Genomic DNA, 19,885 nt, shown 5'->3' with positions numbered 1-19,885 from the left:
CCATTGACTTGCATTGAAACGCATAGAAACCGCGACTGTACATTTGTACAAGCGGCTTCTATGCGTTTCTATGTGCGGATGGTACCCAGTTCTGGAGGAGAGGAGACTCTGATCCAGACCTGGGTACCATTGTACCTGTAAAAAAAGAATAAAATAACAAATAAAGTTATATTCACCTGTCCGGCGGCTTCTCTCTGAATGCCGGCATCGCTTGAGGACCTGCGGTGACGTCACAATCATGTGACCACAGGCCCTTCACCGCTCTGTCTCACGATATGCCGGCAGCCGGGAACGAGACAGGAACGAGCACTGCAGCCACGCCGGGGCCTCGGGGGTGAGTATAGCTTTATTTGTTTTAATTTTTACGGTTCACACTGTATAAATCCATGCTGTTTGCATGGATTTATACAGTGTGACCTAGTTGTCAAGCACTTTCCAAGTGATGCTATCGCCTGGAAAGCGCTTGTCAATCTGCATGCGGAAACGCATGTGAATCCACATGTGGATCCGCATGTATTCTGCAGGAAAAACGCATGCACAATCTGCATGCGTTTTTTCTGCCAGGGAGATGCAGAAATGCTGCAGAAATTTTCTGCTTCATTTCTGCATTGTGGGCACATAGCCTAACTATCTAGTATCACTGCACACAGTATTCAATTTCTCTGCAGCGCCACCACAGGTCAAAAAGAAGCATTTCACAGTTCTCATAGAAATCAGTTGGCTTTCTGTGTGCTGCTGTGTGCTACAGGTGCATACTAAGAGTAGCCATCTCCATACATAACTAACAAATAAAGTTGCACTCTTAAATGCTATAGCATGTAAACATGAAATATATGAAATTTGAATTGCATTATTGCTCTAGAAAATAGGAAAAAACGAAGATACTTAGCACATAATTTGGCCAATTCATGCATGCCCAGCAGCCAATGACAAGGCAATTTTAATTACAGCAGGATGCTACCTACCCATTTAAATATAGGCTATCAGCCCAGGAAAGAAATCACATCAGGATAGGTTCCCAGCAAAAGAAGATTGCCTTGCCGCGGCTGCTGGGCAGAAATGAATTGGACAAATTATGTGCTAAGTATGTTAGTTTTCTCCTATTTTCTAGAGCAGTAATGCAATTCAAATTTCATATATTTCATGCTTACATGCTATAGCGTTACAATGTTAACCTTTTGGGACATTTTTCTTCTTTAAATTTTACTTGCATTTTGGGCTAAAAATAATGTTTTCAGTTGGTTTTCAGTACAAATTTTCTACCATTTGGCTTTTACAAGCTCTTTGTTTCCTTGCACATTTCTGGCTGCAGAATGAGTTATCTGAGTTCAGCTTAGCTTTGATGTGGTCTGTGTTCATAAATCTGCACAGAGGAATTCAGAAAAAGACAGATCAGAGTTACAAACGTATTGTCAGAATGAGCCCACAGAGAGCATGTGAAAGCCAAACAATGCAAATTTTTCAATAAACATTTTTTGCATGTAAGTAAAAAAATAACTTCATTGGTGTCCCTATTCTTTGATGAAATTATCAGATTCTAGCTATTTATTGTCACCACTAGGGGGAGCTTACTGCAGGCTGTGTCATTATTGATCTTAAAAATGTATTAACAAAAGAACCCCTTAGTGGTAGCTGGAACTTTGTATCAGAAAATAGTAAAATATATGAAGAAATTATTCAGCGCACAGGCTAAAAACAACAAGTTAAAAAGTGAATATTTACTTTCAGGGAAGAAAAATAAAATGTATTTTCTGCCGTCTTTTTAGGCAGCTTTCAGTAAGGAAACGAGAAGCATTATTTACATTACTGTTACTGATTTCTCAATCATTGTGTTTCTCCGTGACCCTTATGTTAGTGCAGACCTCTCGTACTACCTGACGCGGAGATAGTAAACATTGACGAGCTCCATTCTTGGCTGTATAACTTTTATGTGTCATTTTTTAGGTGCTTGTGCATTTCTCAGACGACCACCTTCATAAAGCTGGGATGAGAGCGGATTTAACAATATAATATTACTTTATGATATGTCACTTTAAATCATTCTCGCATCAAGACCTGACTGCAAAATAATATCTAAAATGGAAGTGATGACAGACATGACACCATTTTTTTTTATGGTCGCTACACTAACATTTTATTGCCTTTGTACCAGCCAGAAAATGTTTACTCTGAAATGTTTTTATATGTATACATATTGATTTACATCTGAAAAGTTACGGCTGGGCAGCAACTTCTGTTGTGTCTATTGCTAATATGTCAGCAATCAGGGGTGGACATATCGTCTGTTTAGCTGATTCAGTCTCAAAGAGGCTCATGGTAGGGGTGAGCCCAATGGGGAAACTGATGCACTGTATGCGGGCACATAGCAATCATAATACATATCTTGTCACGGGTGTGTCAGACATAACAGACAGTCGCTCTGCATCTGGCTGCAGAAGGCCACTTTGTTTGGCATTGCAGGCGCCTTCTTAATCCTTCTGACTGTTGAACCCAGCGGCAACCTGCCTCCTGCTCTGATTGACACACCCTGGTCTGGATAATATAAACTGTCTGCTTCAGGGAGTCGCCGGTGATATTATCTTTTTCCCTTGTGAAGGCTTCGAGCTATAGCAGTCGGCTTGTTTCCTCTCTGGTGCCCTTGGAGGATGTTTGGTGTTATCTCTCTGGTGTCTGCTCAAGCTAAGTTTTCCCCCTTTGTTTGTCTCCCTTGTTGTCTTTAGTTTATAGTGGGGACTGACCAGTGCTCACTACCTCCCTATCTAGGGCCTAGCTCTAGGGATATACAGGGCTTAAATTTTCTGCTCGGCAATTGGTGTGGAACCAATATAGGGACGGTACGGTAGGCAGGGTGTTATTCAATCTGCCTAGGGGTTTCCACTCCCCCTTTCCCTAGTGTCTGGGCTTCCTTCCCCTCATCCCTTCATGTTGCAATTAGTCTTTCCCACACTGTGCGTGAAATTATTACCGGCCATGCATATATATATAATTTTTTTGTGTTTTTTTTTTTTTCCGGGTGTGGTTTTTTTTTCTTTGGTTCATGGATCCCACTGCTGAGCTGTCAGAACAGCTGCACAGGCTGTCTCTGGAGGTGACTGACCTCTGCTATGAGGTTCAGCAGCAGCAAAAGTGGCTGCAGGTCCCTAATATTGGGGTCTCTGCAGGTAGGCTGGTCCAGCTTGAACCCAAGGTTGCCCTCCCGGACAGGTTTTCAGTAGGTAGGAACAAGTTTTTTGTGTTCAAGGAAGCCTGCAAACTGTATTTTAAACTTCGTCCTTACTCCTCCTGAGACGAGGAGCAACGAGTGGGAATTGTGATCTCTTTACTGCAAGGAGATCCTCAATCCTGGGCTTTCCCTTTGCTGCAGGGTTCGATGTGTCTCCAGTCTGTGGAGGGGTTTTTCAGGGCTCTAGCCCTCATTTATGATGACCCTGACCGAACCTCCTTGGTTCAGTCCAGGTTGCGTCGCCTTCATCATCAGGGTAATTAGTCAGTGGAGACGTACAGCTCCGAATTCCGCAGATGGGCAACTGATACAAAATGGAATCACCCAGCTATTAGAAGCCAATTTTGTCTTGGCCATACTGAAAAGTTGAAAGATGCTTTGGCAGTGTATGAAACCCCAGAGTCCTTGGAGGCTGCCATGTCATTAGCTTTACTTGTTGATAGACGCCTTCGGCATAGGTGGGTGAGACCACCTTCTCCAGAGCTTTCTTTTCAGGGTAATGTTCCTTTGCTGGGGGCGAGGTCTGACGGTGAACCAGTACGGGGGCAGGTGGAAGAACCCATGCAATTAGGGGGTGCCTCTGCATCGTACATTTCCTTGGACATCCGCAAAAAGAAAAGCGTTTGTTTTTTGTGGAAAAAAGGGAGATTTTTGGGGGCCTGTCCTTCGATTACTTAGCAAAAGGAAACTCGATTAACCCTTGGTAGTCTGGAGTTGGATAAGCAAGGGGTGCATTTATCATCAACCTGCAGTTTCCGGTTTTTCCTGACAGCAGAGGTGGTGCTAGAGAGCAAAACCGAGAAAATTTCTGTGTTTGTTGACAATGGAGCTGGAGTCAGCATGGCTGATGCTGAGTTTGCGAGGACTCATAGTCTTGCTTTCTGTACTTTAGCTAAGCCCATTCCCATCTTCGCCATCGACTCAGCTCCACTTGCATAGAGAGCTCTGACTCAAGATTGTACATGGTGTAAAACTGAGGGTGGGGTCAGTCCATTGTGAGATAATTCCTTGCTATGTCCTGGACAGTTTTCCCACCCCAATTGTTTTGGATCTATCTTGGTTGGTGAAACATAATCAATTGGTGGATTGGCAATCCAGGGAGATCATTGAGTGGGGAGATTACTGCCCTGAGAACTGTTTAAATATTTCCCTTTCTACAGTCTCTACAGAGACCTTACCTGCATTTTTGTCTGGTTTTGAGGATGTTTTTTCTGAGAAGGGGTGTCAGGATTTGCCTCCTCATCGTTCTTATGACTGTCCTATTAATCTGACCCCCCGGAGCTAAACTACCAAAGTCCAGACTGTATAATCTTTCTGGCCCTGAGAGACAAGCCATGAAGGATTTCATTGCGGGAAGTCTGGAGAAGGGACATATCAGACCCTCATCTTCGCCCGTGGTGACAGGGTTCTTCTTCATAAAGAAAAAAGATGGCGGTCTACGTTCCTGTTTAGATTGCCGGAAATTAAATCAAATTACCATCTGGGATCCATACCCTCTTCCTCTGATTCCAGATTTGTTCAGCCAGGTTGTGGGAGCTAAGGTGTTCTCCAAGATGGATTTAAGGGGAGCCTACAATCTGGTTAGAATCAGAGAAGGGGATGAATAGAAAACAGCGTTCAATACTCCTGAAGGGCATTTTGAGAGTCTGGTTATGTCTTTCGGTCTGACCATTGCACCTGCGTTGTTCCAGCATTTAATAACGATAACTTCCATTATTTGGTGGGGAAGTTTGTGGTGGTCTATTTGGATAATATTTTGCTTTACTAACCTGATTTTGAGACACATCAGTTGCATGTTAGACAGGTACTTCAGATATTAAGGGGTAAAAAACTATATGCAAACTAGAAAAGTGTGTTTTCGCCACCCAGGAGGTTCAGTTTTTGGGGTACCTGTTGTCATCTTCGGGTTTTCAGAAGTATCCGGAGAAGATCCGTGTTGTCCTGGATTGTGACCATCCCGAGAACCTGAAGGCTTCACAACGTTTTCTGGGCTTTACTAATTTTTACTGGAAATTCATCCAAAATGATTCAGTAATTGTGAATCCCCTCACTGACATGACAAGGAAGGGGTCTGACTTTTCCAAATGGTCGGATGCCGCCCTGCAGGTTTGGTCGTCCCTAAAGAGCTGTTTTGCCATGGCACCTATACTCAGTCAACCCGATGTTTCCCAATCCTTTATTGTGGGAGTTAATGCGTCGGAGGTGGGGGTTAAGGCTGTGTTGTCTCAGGGTCTGTCCCCTGGTAAATGCCGTCCATTCGCTTTCTTTTCTAAGAAATTATCTTCGGCTGAGAGAAATTATGACGTGGGTAATAGGGAGCTTTTGGCGATTAAATTGGCGTTCGAAGAATAGCGACATTGGTTGGAGGGGGTTGTCCATCCTATTACTGTTATCACTGACCGTAAGAACCTGTCATATCTTCAATCGGCTAAAAGTCTCAACCCTAGGCAAGCCAGATGGTCCCTGTTTTTTACTAGGTTCAATTTTATTGTCACTTTCCGGGGTCAAAAATGTCAAGGCTGATGCTTTGTCCCGGAGGTTCCCTGTTGGTGGTGACCATGAGAACCCTGCCCCAATTTTACAGAAGGGGGTAGTCATTTTGGCATTGTACCCTGATCTGGAGTGTGAGGTGTTGGAGGCCCAGGGGGACGCTCCTGCCTCTTGCCCTTCAGGAAGGTTATTTGTACCATCTGATCTGCGCCGCACAGTAGTTAAGGAACATCAAAACTCTGTGCTTGCTGATCATCCAGGTAGTAAGGCAACTGCGGACCTCCTTTCTCGTCGGTTTTGGTGGCCAAGGTTGCATCGGGATGTGGTTGAACACGTATCTGCTTGTAGTATTTGCGCGCGTTCTAAAGTATCGCATGCCCGTCCGTCTGTTACTCTTCTTCCGCTACCTATTCCTAGCAGGCCATGGACACACTTGTCTTTGAATTTTATTACTGACCTACTGGTATCTGCAGGGAAAACTGTGGTTTTTGGTTCAGTAAAATGGTTCACTTCATCGCATTACCGGCACTTCCAAATGCCAAGACTCTTGCCCAGGTGTTTATAAATAAGATTGTGAAGCTTCACGGGGTTTCCTCCGATGTGGTGTCAGATCGGGGGACCCAGCTTGTTTCCAAGTTCTGGAAAGCATTCTGTTCTTCAGCTGTCCTTTTCCTCTGCCTTCCATCCTCAGTCGAATGGACACACCGAGCGCTTTAATCAGAGTTTGAAGACTTACCTCAGGTGTTTTGTCTCCAAAAATCAGGAGGATTGGGCATCCTACGTACCGCTCGCAGAATTTGCTGTTAATAATCATCGTCAAGAATCTACCGGCAGGTCACCGTTCTTTGGTGCATACGGTTACAGTCCACAGTTTGGTACTATTAGTGGGGAGGGGATTCGGGAATTCCTGAGGAGGAACATTTTGCTTCGTCGCTCTCCTCGGTGTGGCGGGGGGTTCTGAGTATTTTGAAGATCATGGGAGACAGGTACAAACGTATGGCTGACAGGAGATGCCAGGTCCGGACCTGAATGTGAATGACTTTGTGTGGTTGTCTACCAGGAATATCAAGTTGAAGGTTCCTTCTTGGAAGCTGGGACCTAGATTTATTAGTCCCTATAAAATAACCACCGTCATAATCCCAGCAGCATTTCGTCTTGAGCTATCTCAGACCCTTAAGATCTATAATGTCTTTCACAGGTCTCTGCTCAAGAAATATGTCAAACCTTTGAGTCCTCACGCCTACCACCACCCCCAATAATGGTTGATGGTAATCTGGAGTTTAAGATTTCGAGGATTGTAGATTCTCGTCTCCAACGTCGTTTCCTACAATAGTTCGTGCACTGGAAGGGTTATGGTCCAGAGGAAAGGATGTGTGTTTCAGCATCAGAGGTGAATGCCCGCAGGCTGGTTCGTTCATTCCACACCTCTTATCCTGAGAAACCTGGTCCTGAGTGTCCAGAGGCCACTTGTAGAAGGGGGGGTACTGTCACGGGTGTGTCAGATATAACAGGCAGTCGCTCTGCATCTGGCAGCAGAAGGTCACTGCGTTTGGCATTGCCGACGCCTTCTTAATCCTTCTGACTTTTGGATCCAGTGGCAACCTCCCTCCTGCTCTGATTGACACACCCTGGTCTGGGTGTTTATAAACTCTGTCTGCTTCAGGGAGTCGCCGGTGATATTCTCTTTTTCCTTGTGAAGGCTTCGAGCTATAGCAGTCGGCTGGCTTCCTCTCTGGTGCCCTTGGAGAACGTTTGGTGTTATCTCTCTGGTGTCTGCTCAAGCTAAGTTTTCCCCCTTTGTTTGTCTCCCTTGTTGTCTTTAGTTTATAGTGGGGACTGACCAGTGCTCATCCCCTCCCTATCTAGGGCCTAGCTCTAGGGATAAACAGGGCTTAGGTTTCCTGCTTGGCGATTGGTGTGGAGCCAATATAGGGACAGTAGGGTAGGCTGGGTGTTATCAATCTGCCTAGGGGTCTCCACTCCCCCTTTCCCTAGTGTCTGGGCTTCCTTCCCCTTATCCATTCGTGTTGCACATAATGTTTTCCACACTGTGCGAGACATATCTTACACTGTTCTTTATTCAGGATGCTGCTGTGTGTGCTCTGTATTCTGACAACACAGAGTGTCTGTGCTGAGTACATAATTTTATATATTAAGTTAATTATCTGTTTTCACAAAACTTAAGCTCAGGATGTTAAGTATGGTGGGCAGAAACAAGAACAGTGAGACCCAGGCTGCATATGAGAGTGTTTTCTCTGCCTAAGATCTAAATGGTATTCTTCCTCTCTACAGGTATAATGTTCTGATATACAGCTGTATCTCTATGAACTGGTACATAATGGGTAAAAAGGCAGAAACAATAACAGTGAGCCACAGGCAGCACTGCTGTATTTGACAGAATTCTCTCTGCATAAGGATCTAAATGGCATTCTTCCTCTCTACATGCATAATGTTCTGATATACAGATGTAGCACTATGAACTAGTACATTATGGTAAAAAAGACAGAAAAAATAAAAGTGAGCCACAGGCTGCACTGCTGTATATGAGAGAATTTTATTTGCCTAAGGCCACGGCCCCACAATCAGTATTCGGTCAGTATTCGGTCAGTATTTTTTCTCAGGAGTGGGAGACAAAACCAGGTGAGGAACAATCAGAGAAAAGGTATAATAGAAACAAGTCACCAATTCTGCATTTATCACCCACTCCTGGTTTTGGCTCCCACTCCTGAGAAAAAATACTGACCGAATACTGATAGTGGGGCCGTGGGTTAAGGATCTAAATGGTATTCTTCCTCTCTACAGGCATAATACATAATTATACAGATGTATGTCTTTAATCTAGAACATTATGGTTAAAATGACACAAACAATAACAGTGAGCCACAGGCTGCATTGCTGTATTTGAGACAGTTTTCTCTGCTTAAGGATCTAAATAGTATTATTCCTTTCTATAGGCATAAAGGAATTATACACAGATGTATCTCTGTAGACTAGTACATTATGGGTTAAAAAAAAAATAAAAATCTAAAATATAGATTTTTTTTAAAAAATTTTCTCACAAAGTTAAAAAAAAGTTGGCAAAACAGTTAAAATATTAGAATATACTTTAAAAAAAAATCAATGTCCCAAAACAGTAAATAACATGAGCATACTGTATTTGGCATCCATGTAATTATAACATCTTGTACAATACAGTGCACACCAATTATGGTCAGGGCCGGCGTCACCACCCGACACACTCGGGAAAGTGCCGGGGCCCTAAGAAAGAGGGGGGCCCACTCGCAGTCGGTAACACCAGCACCAGCCCCCCCGTGCCTTAAACTGTTTGAAAAACCTCTCCCTGTTCCTTCGCAAGTCCGGTGTCTCCTTTATCTTCTGACTCTGTGACATCTCAGGGCAGAGGGCATAATGACATCACTACAGCGCGCCCTCTGCGCCGAGCAATGCAGAGAGCCAGAAGATGCTGAAGAGACAAGACATGCGGCCAGCAGGCAACGAAGAGAGGTGAGCATTTGATTATTTATTTTTTATGTATGGAACACTATATGGGGCCCATTATTCTGTATGGAGCATTATATGGGGCCCATTATTCTGTATGGAGCATTATATGGGGCTCATTATACTGTATGGAGCATTATATTGTATGGAGCACTATATGGGGCCCATTATATTAAATGGAGCATTATATGGAGTTGATAATACTGTATGGAGGACTATGTGGTGCCATAATACTGTCTGGAGGACTATACTGTCCGGTCTGCACTGTCCGCTGCGAGCATTCGCCGGTTTCTGAGCTATTGTAGAAATTACAATATTTATCACTCGTAAGAAGTAAATGAAATCTTTGGCATTGTACTATACCTATATTTCTCTGCCATATCTGTGCATCATGAATCGTGGTATGTGTTAAAGGGGTAAATGGAGTAAAAAAAGGTGCAATTGTTTTTTTTCTTTAACTCCTAACAAAAGCTGTTATAAATGTAAATATGGGTATGTCAAAATAAATTGCACCTATGAAACCACAACATGACCCTCAAAAAACAAGATTTCATATGGTGAATTTAGGATGTATCACAAAAATGTGCATGTTTATATCCATGGGTTATGTGTGTATTTCAAATATGGTTGTGTGGACTGCAGGCGTGTATATAATGTGTAAATTAGTGATGAGCGAGCATGTTCGCTACTGCTCGGTGCTCGCCCGATCATCTCACTGCTCGACATGCTCAGCGCTCCCCGAGTATTTCCGGGGTTGCTCAGCGGGAGAACGGGTCTCCTCCCTGCATGTTTAGCGCTCTTTAGAGAGCCAATGAACTTGCAGGGATTGCCTGCCACTCATTGTAATGCCACAGCCATGTTGGTTGTAGCATTACCGTGATTGGCTGGCCGCACAGCGCCATCAGGACTATATCAGATCTGGCGCCGCCATGCTCGTCACAGTCACTCCGGATTCAGACAGTGTAGGGAGAGGTGCTGCTGCGTCAGGGAGAGATTTGGTTGTTTCTAGTTAGTGTAGGTGTACCAAACTATATTAGAGACACATATCCATCTCAACAACCTGAACTTCTAAGGACTAATCCATCTGCAGAGATATCAGGCAGGCAGTGTATATAGGCAGGCAGGCAGTGTATATAGCAGACTGCAGTGCATGTAGCACAAGAGGCTCCATTCCAGTTTTGTCTGCTGCTGCTGTTAGATATTTCTAGAAATAGGCCCAGGTCTCAGGGGCCAGGAATATTTTTTTTTGGGATCTTAATCCTCATTATTTGCTTAAAAAGCAATCCAGAGAACACAGTTTTTCTGCGCCATTTGCTTGTTGGCACTACAGAATACAGCCAGGTCCTTTCCATATTACAGCGATAAAAATCCAGCTATTTAAAACTGTGGTTTGTCCGTCACATGGATCACATATAATTGCGCTGAAAATATTGGCCTCCATTAAAAAAAATTTCAGTGTGTCAGTGAAGCAATTGACACCAGTTTGCTGTTCAAAATAGTTACCTACAGGCCAGGTATTTAAAACTGTGTTTTCTCCGTCACACGGATCACATATACGTTTTCAGAAAATACTGCCATTTCTGACCTCCATTAAAAATTTGTTTCAGTGTGTCAGTGGAGCAATTGACACCAGTTTGCTGTTCAAAATAGTTACCTACAGGCCAGATATTGAAAACTGTGGTTTGTGCGTTACACGGAGCACATATAAGTTCGCGCCAAATTCAGTCATTTGTAGTGAGCGTGGAAGATATTGTCCTCCATTTAAAATGGGCAAGGCACATGGCAAGGGACGGGGAACTGGACGTGATGGTGATGGTGCATGCAGAGGCCGAGGTCGTGGGCAAGCTGAATTTGTGCCACAACAAACATCCACATCTTCTCGCTCGACCTTCCTGTCCCAATTAATAGGGGATCGCAGAACACCACTATTGAACACAGAGCAGTGTGAAAAGGTTATTGGTTGGATAGCGGATAATGCTTCCAGTCACTTAGCCACCACCACCACCACCTTGTCTTCCACACGGTCAAGTCTCAGTAGCTGTGAGTCTGGACCGAATATTCCTCACCCTGAACCTCCTGCCTCCCACCATGCCGAGTGCCCAGAGACAACTGATCCCACACTTGGACACTCTGAAGAGCTGTTCACTTTTCCATTTATAGATTCGGGCCTCTCGCCCGGTCCATTTGAAGCGGGGCAAGAGGAGATTGCATGTAGCGATGCCCAAATATTTGAGCAGCCACGGTCACACGAAGGCGATGTTGGGAAAGTGTCACAAGAGGTGGACGTTGATAAGGCACAATTGCCAGAAAGTCAGGAGGAGGACCAGAGTGCGGAAGTGGAAGACGAGGTGGTGGATGATATAGTAACTGACCCAACCTGGCAGGAGGACATGCAGAGCGAGGACAGCAGAACACAGGGGGAGGGAGGCAGAGCACCCCAACAGGCAGGAAGAAGCAGTGTGGTGGCCGCAGACAGAAGGCAGGCAACCGTTCCCCGTAACACCAACACGAAGGAAGTTGCCAGTACAACTGTTAGGTCTTCCTGAGTCTGGTTTTGTAAACACTCTGCCGATAACCCCAAAAAGGCCATTTGCACCACCTGCCAGGTCAGCATCAGCCGGGATGGCAAAACGACCAGCTTGACCAGCACCAGCATGATCAGGAACATGGCAGCAAAGCACCCGACTTTGTGGGCCGAACCCCAGGGTCCAGGAACAGTGTCTGCAGGTGGCACCACTGCTTCTGCCGCTTCTGTGCATGCAAGCCAATCCCCTCTCCATGGTGCATGTGAAGATGCCTCCTTCACCTGTCATTGCACACTCTCAAGTAGCAGCATCAGGAAGCACATCCACGTCCTTGTCCCAGCGCAGCGTTCAGTTGTCCATAACCCAGTCCTTGGAATGCAAGCGCAAATATGCAGCCAATGCCCCACAGGCCACACTACTAAATTCCCACATTTCGCGACTGCTTGCGCTAGACATGTTGCCTTTTAGGCTCATGGAGAAGGAAGCATTCCGCAACCTGATGGCAGTGGCCGTTACTCGGTACTCGGTCCCCAGCCGCCACTATTTCTCCCGGTGTGCCGTCCCTGCATTACACAAGCACGTGTCCCAAAGCATTAGCCGTGCCCTCAACAACGCAGTTACCGGGAAAGTCCACCTAACCATGCACACGTGGACAAGTGCTTGTGGGCAGGGATGGTACATCTCGCTGACGACACACTGGGTTAACATAGTGGAAGCCGGGACCCAGTCGGACCTTGGGACGGAACACGTCCTCCCGACGCCAAGGATTGCCCCCACAGTCTACAGCTCCTGCACCTCATCCTCCTCAGCCTCCTCCTCCTCTTCAGCCTCCATCTCCGAAATGACCACATCAGTCATGAGCTGGAAGCACTGCAGCACTGCCTCGGCCAAACGGCAACAGGCTGTGCTGAAGCTAATAAGCTTAGGTGACAAACCGCACAATGCTGAAGAGTTGTGGACAGCTCTGAAAGAGCAGGCAGATCTGTGGCTCACATCGCTGAACCTACAGCCAGGCATGGTCATGTGTGACAATGGCCGGAACCTGGTGGCGGCTCTGAGGTGAGGCGAGCTCACACACTTACCATGCCTGGCCCATGTGCTTAACCTCGTGGTTCAGCGGTTTCTTAAATCCTACCTGGAGCTGCCGGATCTGCTTGTTAAAGTACGCTACCTGTGTGCCCATTTTAGAAAGTCACCTACAACTTCCGCCGCCCTTGCTTTGTTTCAGTAGCGTTTGCAGCTTCCGGATCACAGACTGGTATATGATGTCCCCACGCATTGGAACTCTACACTGCAGATGTTGGGAAGGATTTGTGAGCAGAAGAGGGCAGTTGTTGAGTACCAGCATCAACAAGGCTGTCGGTATTCAGTTCAGACTCCACACATAAGACCTCAGGAGTGGACATGGATGTCAGACATATGTACCATCCTCCAAAACTTTGAGGACTCCACCAACATGGTGAGCGGCAATGACGCCATAATTAGCGTCACCATCCCGCTTCTCTGTCTTCTGAAACGCTCTCTGCTCACAATCAAAGAGGACACATTGCAGGCAGAGCACAATGAGATGGAGCAATGAACCATACAGGGTGATTCCTCATAGCCCAGCCTCATCTCATCCCAACGTGGATTGGGTGACAATGAGGAAGAGGAGGAGGAGGAAGAACATGAGCTAGTTTCATGCGCTATGGACGGTACTACCTGCACAACTGTCATACCGTCTGTTCAGCATGGATGGCCAGAGGACAGAGAGGAGGAGGAGAAGAGCATGGTCAGTCATCCTCTTGGTGAGGACACGGAAGTCTTGCCAGTTAGCAGTGTAGCGCGCATTTCTCAGGTTATGTTACGCTGCCTTTCCCATGACCCTCGCGTTCTCAAAATTTTGGGTGACAGTCATTACTGGTTTGTGAGACTTCTAGACCCACGCTACAAGGAGAACTTTATATCTCTTATTCCTGAGGCGGACAGGTCTACAAAAATGGGGCAGTACCAGGAGGCCCTTGTTGCGGAACTATTAAAAAAATTCCCATCTGAAAACGGTGGCAGCAGAGGTCACAGTTCGTTGGACAACCAAGGAGTACAGGCGAGAGAGACACAAATGCAATCCAGCAGAGGCAGGGGAACATTGTCAAAGTTCTGGGAGAGTTTTCTCAGACCCTCCCATCGCACAGGCCCTGAGGTGTGGGGTACTCTCACAAGGAGTGCAAAGTTTGGGAAGATGCTGAGAGAGTACCTTGCCGACCGTACCAACGTCCTCTGTGATTCCTCTGTGCCTTATAATTACAGTGTATCCAAGCTGGATATGTGGAATGAACTGGCTCTCTATGCCTTGGAGGTCCTGGGCTGCCCTGCCGCTAGCGTTTTATCAGAGCGGGTTTTTAGTGCCGCTGGTGGAATTATAACTGATAAGCGCATCCGCCTGTTAACTGAAAATGCTGACAGGCTGACTCTTATAAAAATGAACAAGGGCTGGATTGGGCCAGACTTCTCAACACCACCGAATGATAGCAGTGTAACATAAACTCAAATCCAGTGTCTTTTTTTGGGAGGTGTATTCCCATGCACCTCTTCACACCTACACATGGGTATTCGCTTCCTGATTTTGGCTATTTGCTCTTGTCCTCCTCCTTCTCCTCATCCTCATCCTCCACCACCATATCACCAGGGTGACTGTGGTCCATGATGCAACACCCACATCATTTTTTTAAAGTGTGCTTATGATGCTCCTTTAAAAAAATTTTTTATACAGTATGCCCTCTTCCAAGGAGCATTGGAGTGCCTCCCAATTTTTGGCAGCCCTTGCATTCACTGCATAGGCCAACACTATGGGAGACCCTCTCCTTTCTAATGGGAATTTGTCATTACTGTGGCCCTGCTCTGTGTGTCTTTAAATTCTTAGTGGGGTTTTTCCTAAATTTGGTCAGCCGTTGGACTCACTGCATACCCTATAACTGTATAGCAGACCCTCTCCTTTCTAATGGGAACATGTCATACTTGTCACTGTGGCCCTGCTCTATGTGTCTTTAAATTCTTAGTGGGGTTTTTCCTAAATTTGGTCAGCCGTTGGACTCACTGCATACCCTATAACTGTATAGCAGACTCTCTCCTTTCTAATGGGAACATGTCGTACTCGTTACTGTGGCCCTGCTCTATGTGTCTTTAAATTGTTAGTGGGGTTTTCCCAAATTTTGGCAGCCCTTGCAGTCACAGCATGGGCATTACCACTATAGGAGACCCGCTCCTTTATAATCGGAACTTTTTTTTACTGAGACCCTCCTCTATGTCTCTTCAAAGGGGTATTGGGTTGCATGCGAATTTTTGACAGCCCTTGCAGTCACTGCATATGGAATAACAGTATAGGAGACCCACTCTTTAATAATGGGAACAACAAAGCATAGCCGGCTGTTGGTTCTCTAACAATAGCGAGGGCCTTTTAAGAATAGTAAGGGCCGCCTGATGGCCCTATAAAAATAGGCTTTGTGACTTTCAGAGTCCCTCCATCATAAATGAAACAGGATGTGTCTGATGATGTGTCACACACCACATTGCCAGATAAGGTTGTAAAATGTAAAATGTTAAAATGACATTTCCCGGTGAATGCATTTGTCTTAAAAAATAACGTAAAAACAAAACAAAACAGTAGGATCTTTCTTTAGCCTAAAAAACAGAGTCGCCAATGTAATCTCAATGTAATCACATTGTTCAGCTCATGCACCTCCTGCTCTATTTCCGAAATGACCACATCAGTCACAAGCTGAAAGCACTGCAGCACTGCCTTGGCCAAGCGGCAACAGGCTGTGCTGAAGATAGCATGCATACAGCCAGGCATGGTCGTGTGTGACTATGGGCTGAACCTGGTGACGGAGAAATGACAGCCGGAGTAGATACAGTTTCCCTCTATGTCAGTCCTTTCACCGAGCTAAAGAATATCGCTGTGGTGAAATACAACTCCCACTGAGAAGCTGTTTCAGATTGAAAAACATTGTGCCCACCAGAGGATTTGATTCTGAGGGCTAACCTTTCTCCTCCGCTCAAGAGCCCCATAGCAGCTGAAAAGTTAGCGCTATCATGAACTCTCCTGATGTAGAAGCCAAGGCACACCAGAGGATTCTCTGGTGGGCCCGTCCAACCCTGCCGAAAAGCAGCCCTGGCTAAGAAAAGTGTGGGGGAAGGTTCCCGGACACTCTATGGCTGCTTTTTTTAATGTGGATCGGACGTGCTTATGCATGTTATTTCTCAAACAGCATTGCAGATCAGGCCATTGTCCAACTCTGTATTCATGAAATTAAATGCGTATGGTATGTATAAGTGTGGTGAAATTAGATGCTGTATGTGCAAGTATGTCGCTATGGGTTCAAGTTTTTCTGATTTACATACAGGTACAAAATATGACATAGAGTCTTATATAAATTGTAACACCTCCCATGTTGTCTATATGGCAACTTGTGCCAGCTGTTCAAAATATTATATAGGCCGTACTATCGGAGCCCTTAAAGCAAGAATATCAGAACATATTACAGGAGCGAATCCTGCCTCAAAATCCATCAGGTTATCAGGTCTTTCCAAACATTTCAGGGAGGTACATGCGGGCAATATAAGCACATTAAATATTAGAGGCATAGAGAGAGTACCACGTCCCCATCATGGCGGTAATTGGGAAAAAATGCTCCATAACAAAGAAAAATTATGGATATTGAGATTAAATGCATGGATACCGCAAGGTATGAATTATAGATCAGATCTAATGTTTTCTATTAAATTATACATACGGTATATGCTTGCATTTATAATATTATATGCATGTTCTGTTTCTGTGCATTTATATGGCAAATCTATTACATTTAAAAAAAAAAAAAAATTTCCCTAAGTTTATATCTGAATATTCTATGTGAATTCGTTGCACGCAAATCTTTGTCTAAGTAGGAGTTAATATCCTAATTTGTATACTAATCTATCATACATGTTTAGAGGTGGTCACAGTTTTTATTATAAATGTGTTGTTTTTTAATTCATTTGTATACTGACGATTAAGGGGCTGTGTCCTTGAAACGCGTCCAGTTGTTCCCCTCCTAGGGACATGTTGTGATTTTTAATTTTGGAATAAAAGGATTTATCGCATGTGGCACCGGATTTTACCTTCTTCCCATTAAATGCACTGGGGAGGGCACGGGTAATGTTGTGCTTGTGGAAGGTGGAGACGAAACCGGAAGAAATAGTGGCGGCTGGGGACCGAGTATGGACACCCGGCTGCCGCCGGCATGAGGTTATGAAAAGCCTCCGCCTCCACGAGCCTAAAAGACCACATTTCAAGTGAAAGCATCTTTAGAAGACTTTCTGGGAGAAATGACAGCTGGGTAGATATGGTTTCCCAAGTCCTTTCACCAAGCTAAAGAATATGGCTGTGGTGAAATACAACTCAGCAAAAGAAGCTGTGGACTGGCTCCGTACCGTTCCTGGCCACATTCACCTGTCCATGTGTTTGTGGTTAGGCGGTCCTTCCCAGTAAGTGCACTGGGGAGGGCATGGGTAATGTTGTGGGACCCTTACTTGTGGAAGGCAGAGACGACATCGGGAGAAATAGTGGCGGCTGGGGACCGAGTATGGATACCCGGTCGCCGCCGCCATAAGATTGTAGACAGCTTCCGCCTCCACGAGCCTAAAAGGCCACATTTCAAGTGCTAGCAGCTGTCAAAAATTTGGCAGTATAGTATTGCAGCCTGTGGGTGGGTGGCTGGCTGCGTACTTGCGCTTGCATTCCAAGGAATGGGGTAGGGACAACTGAACGCTGCACTGGGACAAGGATATGGACGGTGATTGTTGCAAGTCTGCAACGACAGGTGCATGGTGGGAGGCATCTTCGCATGCGCCAAGGATCACTTATGATGGGCACACTTTTAGGCAGTGACCTGTGAGTCAGAGATTCTTCCAGAGGTCTTCCCCATGCTGTTCCCATGTCTTTTCAGCACTGTATGCATGTGTCTGATGATGTGTCACACACCACATGGCCAGATAAGGTTGTAAAATGTTAAAATGACATTTCCTAGTGAATGCATTTGTCTTGGTTGAAAGCAATGCAAAAGTGCAAAAACACATCAAAAACGCTACGTGTGAACATAGCCCAAGGTGTGGAGGAGTATTTTTGTTTTTGGTTATTTATTTTGCCTTATATACAAGTCATTACCTTGGAAAGGATGTTCCTTAACATATTTCCCAGGAAAATCCATTTTGGTTTAGTTTTTGTATGTTTTATTGTGAGTCCGTAAAAGTGGCGTAATACTCTGACAACGTTGTTGACAGCAGTGACCTGAGAGTCAGAAATGCTTCCAGGGGTCTTCCCCATGCTGGTACCATGTCATTTGAGCACTGGTCCCATCAATTTGGGCAATTTTTATGCCTTCTGCAGACCGCCGGGGTGAGCCGCCTGAAAAATGCTCGAGTTTTCCATAGACTTACGTTGGGCTCGTTGCTCGGGTCGAGCACCTGAGTATTCCAATTTGCTCAACCCAAGCCATGAGTACCCGAGCATTTTAGTGCTCACTCATCACTAGTGTAAATGTGTGTATAGTCTATTAACATTATGTGCATCCTTGTGTCTCTGCGCTGGTGTGACACAAGGAAGAGAGGCCCAGACACATGTCCTGCACAGGGGTCCTTCGATGTCAATGTCTGCTGCTGTCACAACATATTCCATATTCCCTACTTATACACAATCTGGGACAAACTTTATATGACATATTAAAGTGGATATGTCAGCATAGTATGTAGCAGTGTAACTAAATGTGTAACTAATGCTTAACATGTCAAAGTACTCGTTAAGTACTTTTGTGGGGGTCTGTGTATGGAGCGAGGCCGTGCCCACTGGCCGGGGGTATGTATAACGTATAAATAGCCTCCGGTCCCGGGTCTCGTACCGGCGAATCCCTGCAGCGCACAGTGTGTGCGCTGGGAGGATTCATAAGTCAACAGTCACACAAAGTAACTGCAGACTTATCACTTTTGACCGGACAACCCCTTTAAGGGATATGTCCACTTTTGAACACCATTTTACGAATTTTGCATAGAAATGTTTGATAAAAGTTACTTTGTAAATACTTTACTATTGTTGTGCTGATCCTGAGTTACAGTCTGCACTTTAATGCTGTACTCACTAGTCTGTAGACTTCAGAGCTGAAATCTCCCAACGTTCTGTATTGTAGGGTCAAATCTTATTAAATTATTGGCATTATATTGCTTTACAGTATATTGCAAGTTTGGTATAAATTCAGCCAACATTCACTCCCTTTTGATTGCCAATGACTGGAAGCAGACAGACCAGCCGATGGTGGGGAAATGTGTAGTAAATAATGCCGATCCGCCCGTCACAGTGATTGTTAGCTGACACTGATACATGATTCGCTCTGTTTCAGGTGGAGGTGTTATGGGGGCATCAGGAAGAAATGCAGCTTTGGCGGCTTTACAAGACTTCAAGGTTCGGGCTTAATATTCCAGAAATCTCCTTTCTTGTCCTATTCTCCTGTGTTACATTGAAAAATAAAGTGAATTTTACCATTTTTCACACTGTGCCCTTTTACTTACCTGCAAAACAAACTAACACAGATAAACAGATTTCGCATTGGGTCCTGTAACTTCAAGTCTACTGTGGATGTCAAACAGGCTTTATGGTAAAAAACAAACTTTTTTTGACAAGCTGTTACACTCAGATCATTCCCTGAATTGAGTTCAGGGGCGGACCTACCGCCCGTGCAGCCGGTTCATTGAACGGGGGCCCCCGAGGGAGAGGGGGCCCCTCCAGCCTCCAGCAGAGCCGCCATCAGGGCATGACTGCCCTGACTCCAGCATGGGGCCCGGGCTGTCGGGGCCCCCTCGGAGCCCCGTTGGGGCCCCCCTCTTGTGCTTCTCCTCATGGGGCCCCCCCCCGCAGGACCCCCCGCCGTCACATGACCGGAGATGTCCCTGCGCTCAGCATGGGCCCCCGGCCCCATGCTGAGCGCAGGGACATCTCCGGTCATGTGACGGCGCCGGCACAATACTTACCCCTCCCCGTGCCTCCGCAGCGTCTTCCGCGTCCTCTGACTGTGACGTCTCAGGTCAGAGGGCGCGGTGATATGTTTACAGCGCGCGCGCTCTCTCCTGAGCTGTCACAGCGCGA

General features: G+C 45.6%; 1 protein-coding gene across 2 annotated transcripts in view; it reads left to right on the top strand.

The window, feature by feature from the left end:
• PYROXD2 (pyridine nucleotide-disulphide oxidoreductase domain 2) overlaps positions 1–19,291 on the top strand; it is a 115,576-nt gene extending 96,285 nt beyond the window's left edge. For both annotated transcript variants that reach the window (XM_073681340.1, XM_073681339.1), the window contains one exon: positions 19,143–19,291. In XM_073681340.1, coding sequence (XP_073537441.1) covers positions 19,143–19,216 — 74 coding nt within the window. In that variant the 3' untranslated portion in view covers positions 19,217–19,291. The remainder of the gene's footprint in view (positions 1–19,142) is intronic.
• The last annotated feature ends 594 nt before the right edge of the window (positions 19,292–19,885 follow it).

Source organism: Phyllobates terribilis, unplaced genomic scaffold (genome assembly GCF_046119375.1).
Source record: "Phyllobates terribilis strain yellow unplaced genomic scaffold, ASM4611937v1 Scaffold_5__5_contigs__length_657084704, whole genome shotgun sequence".
In the NCBI taxonomy this organism is placed as follows: Eukaryota; Metazoa; Chordata; class Amphibia; order Anura; family Dendrobatidae; genus Phyllobates; species Phyllobates terribilis.
This window is presented reverse-complemented; position numbering and strand designations above follow the sequence as displayed.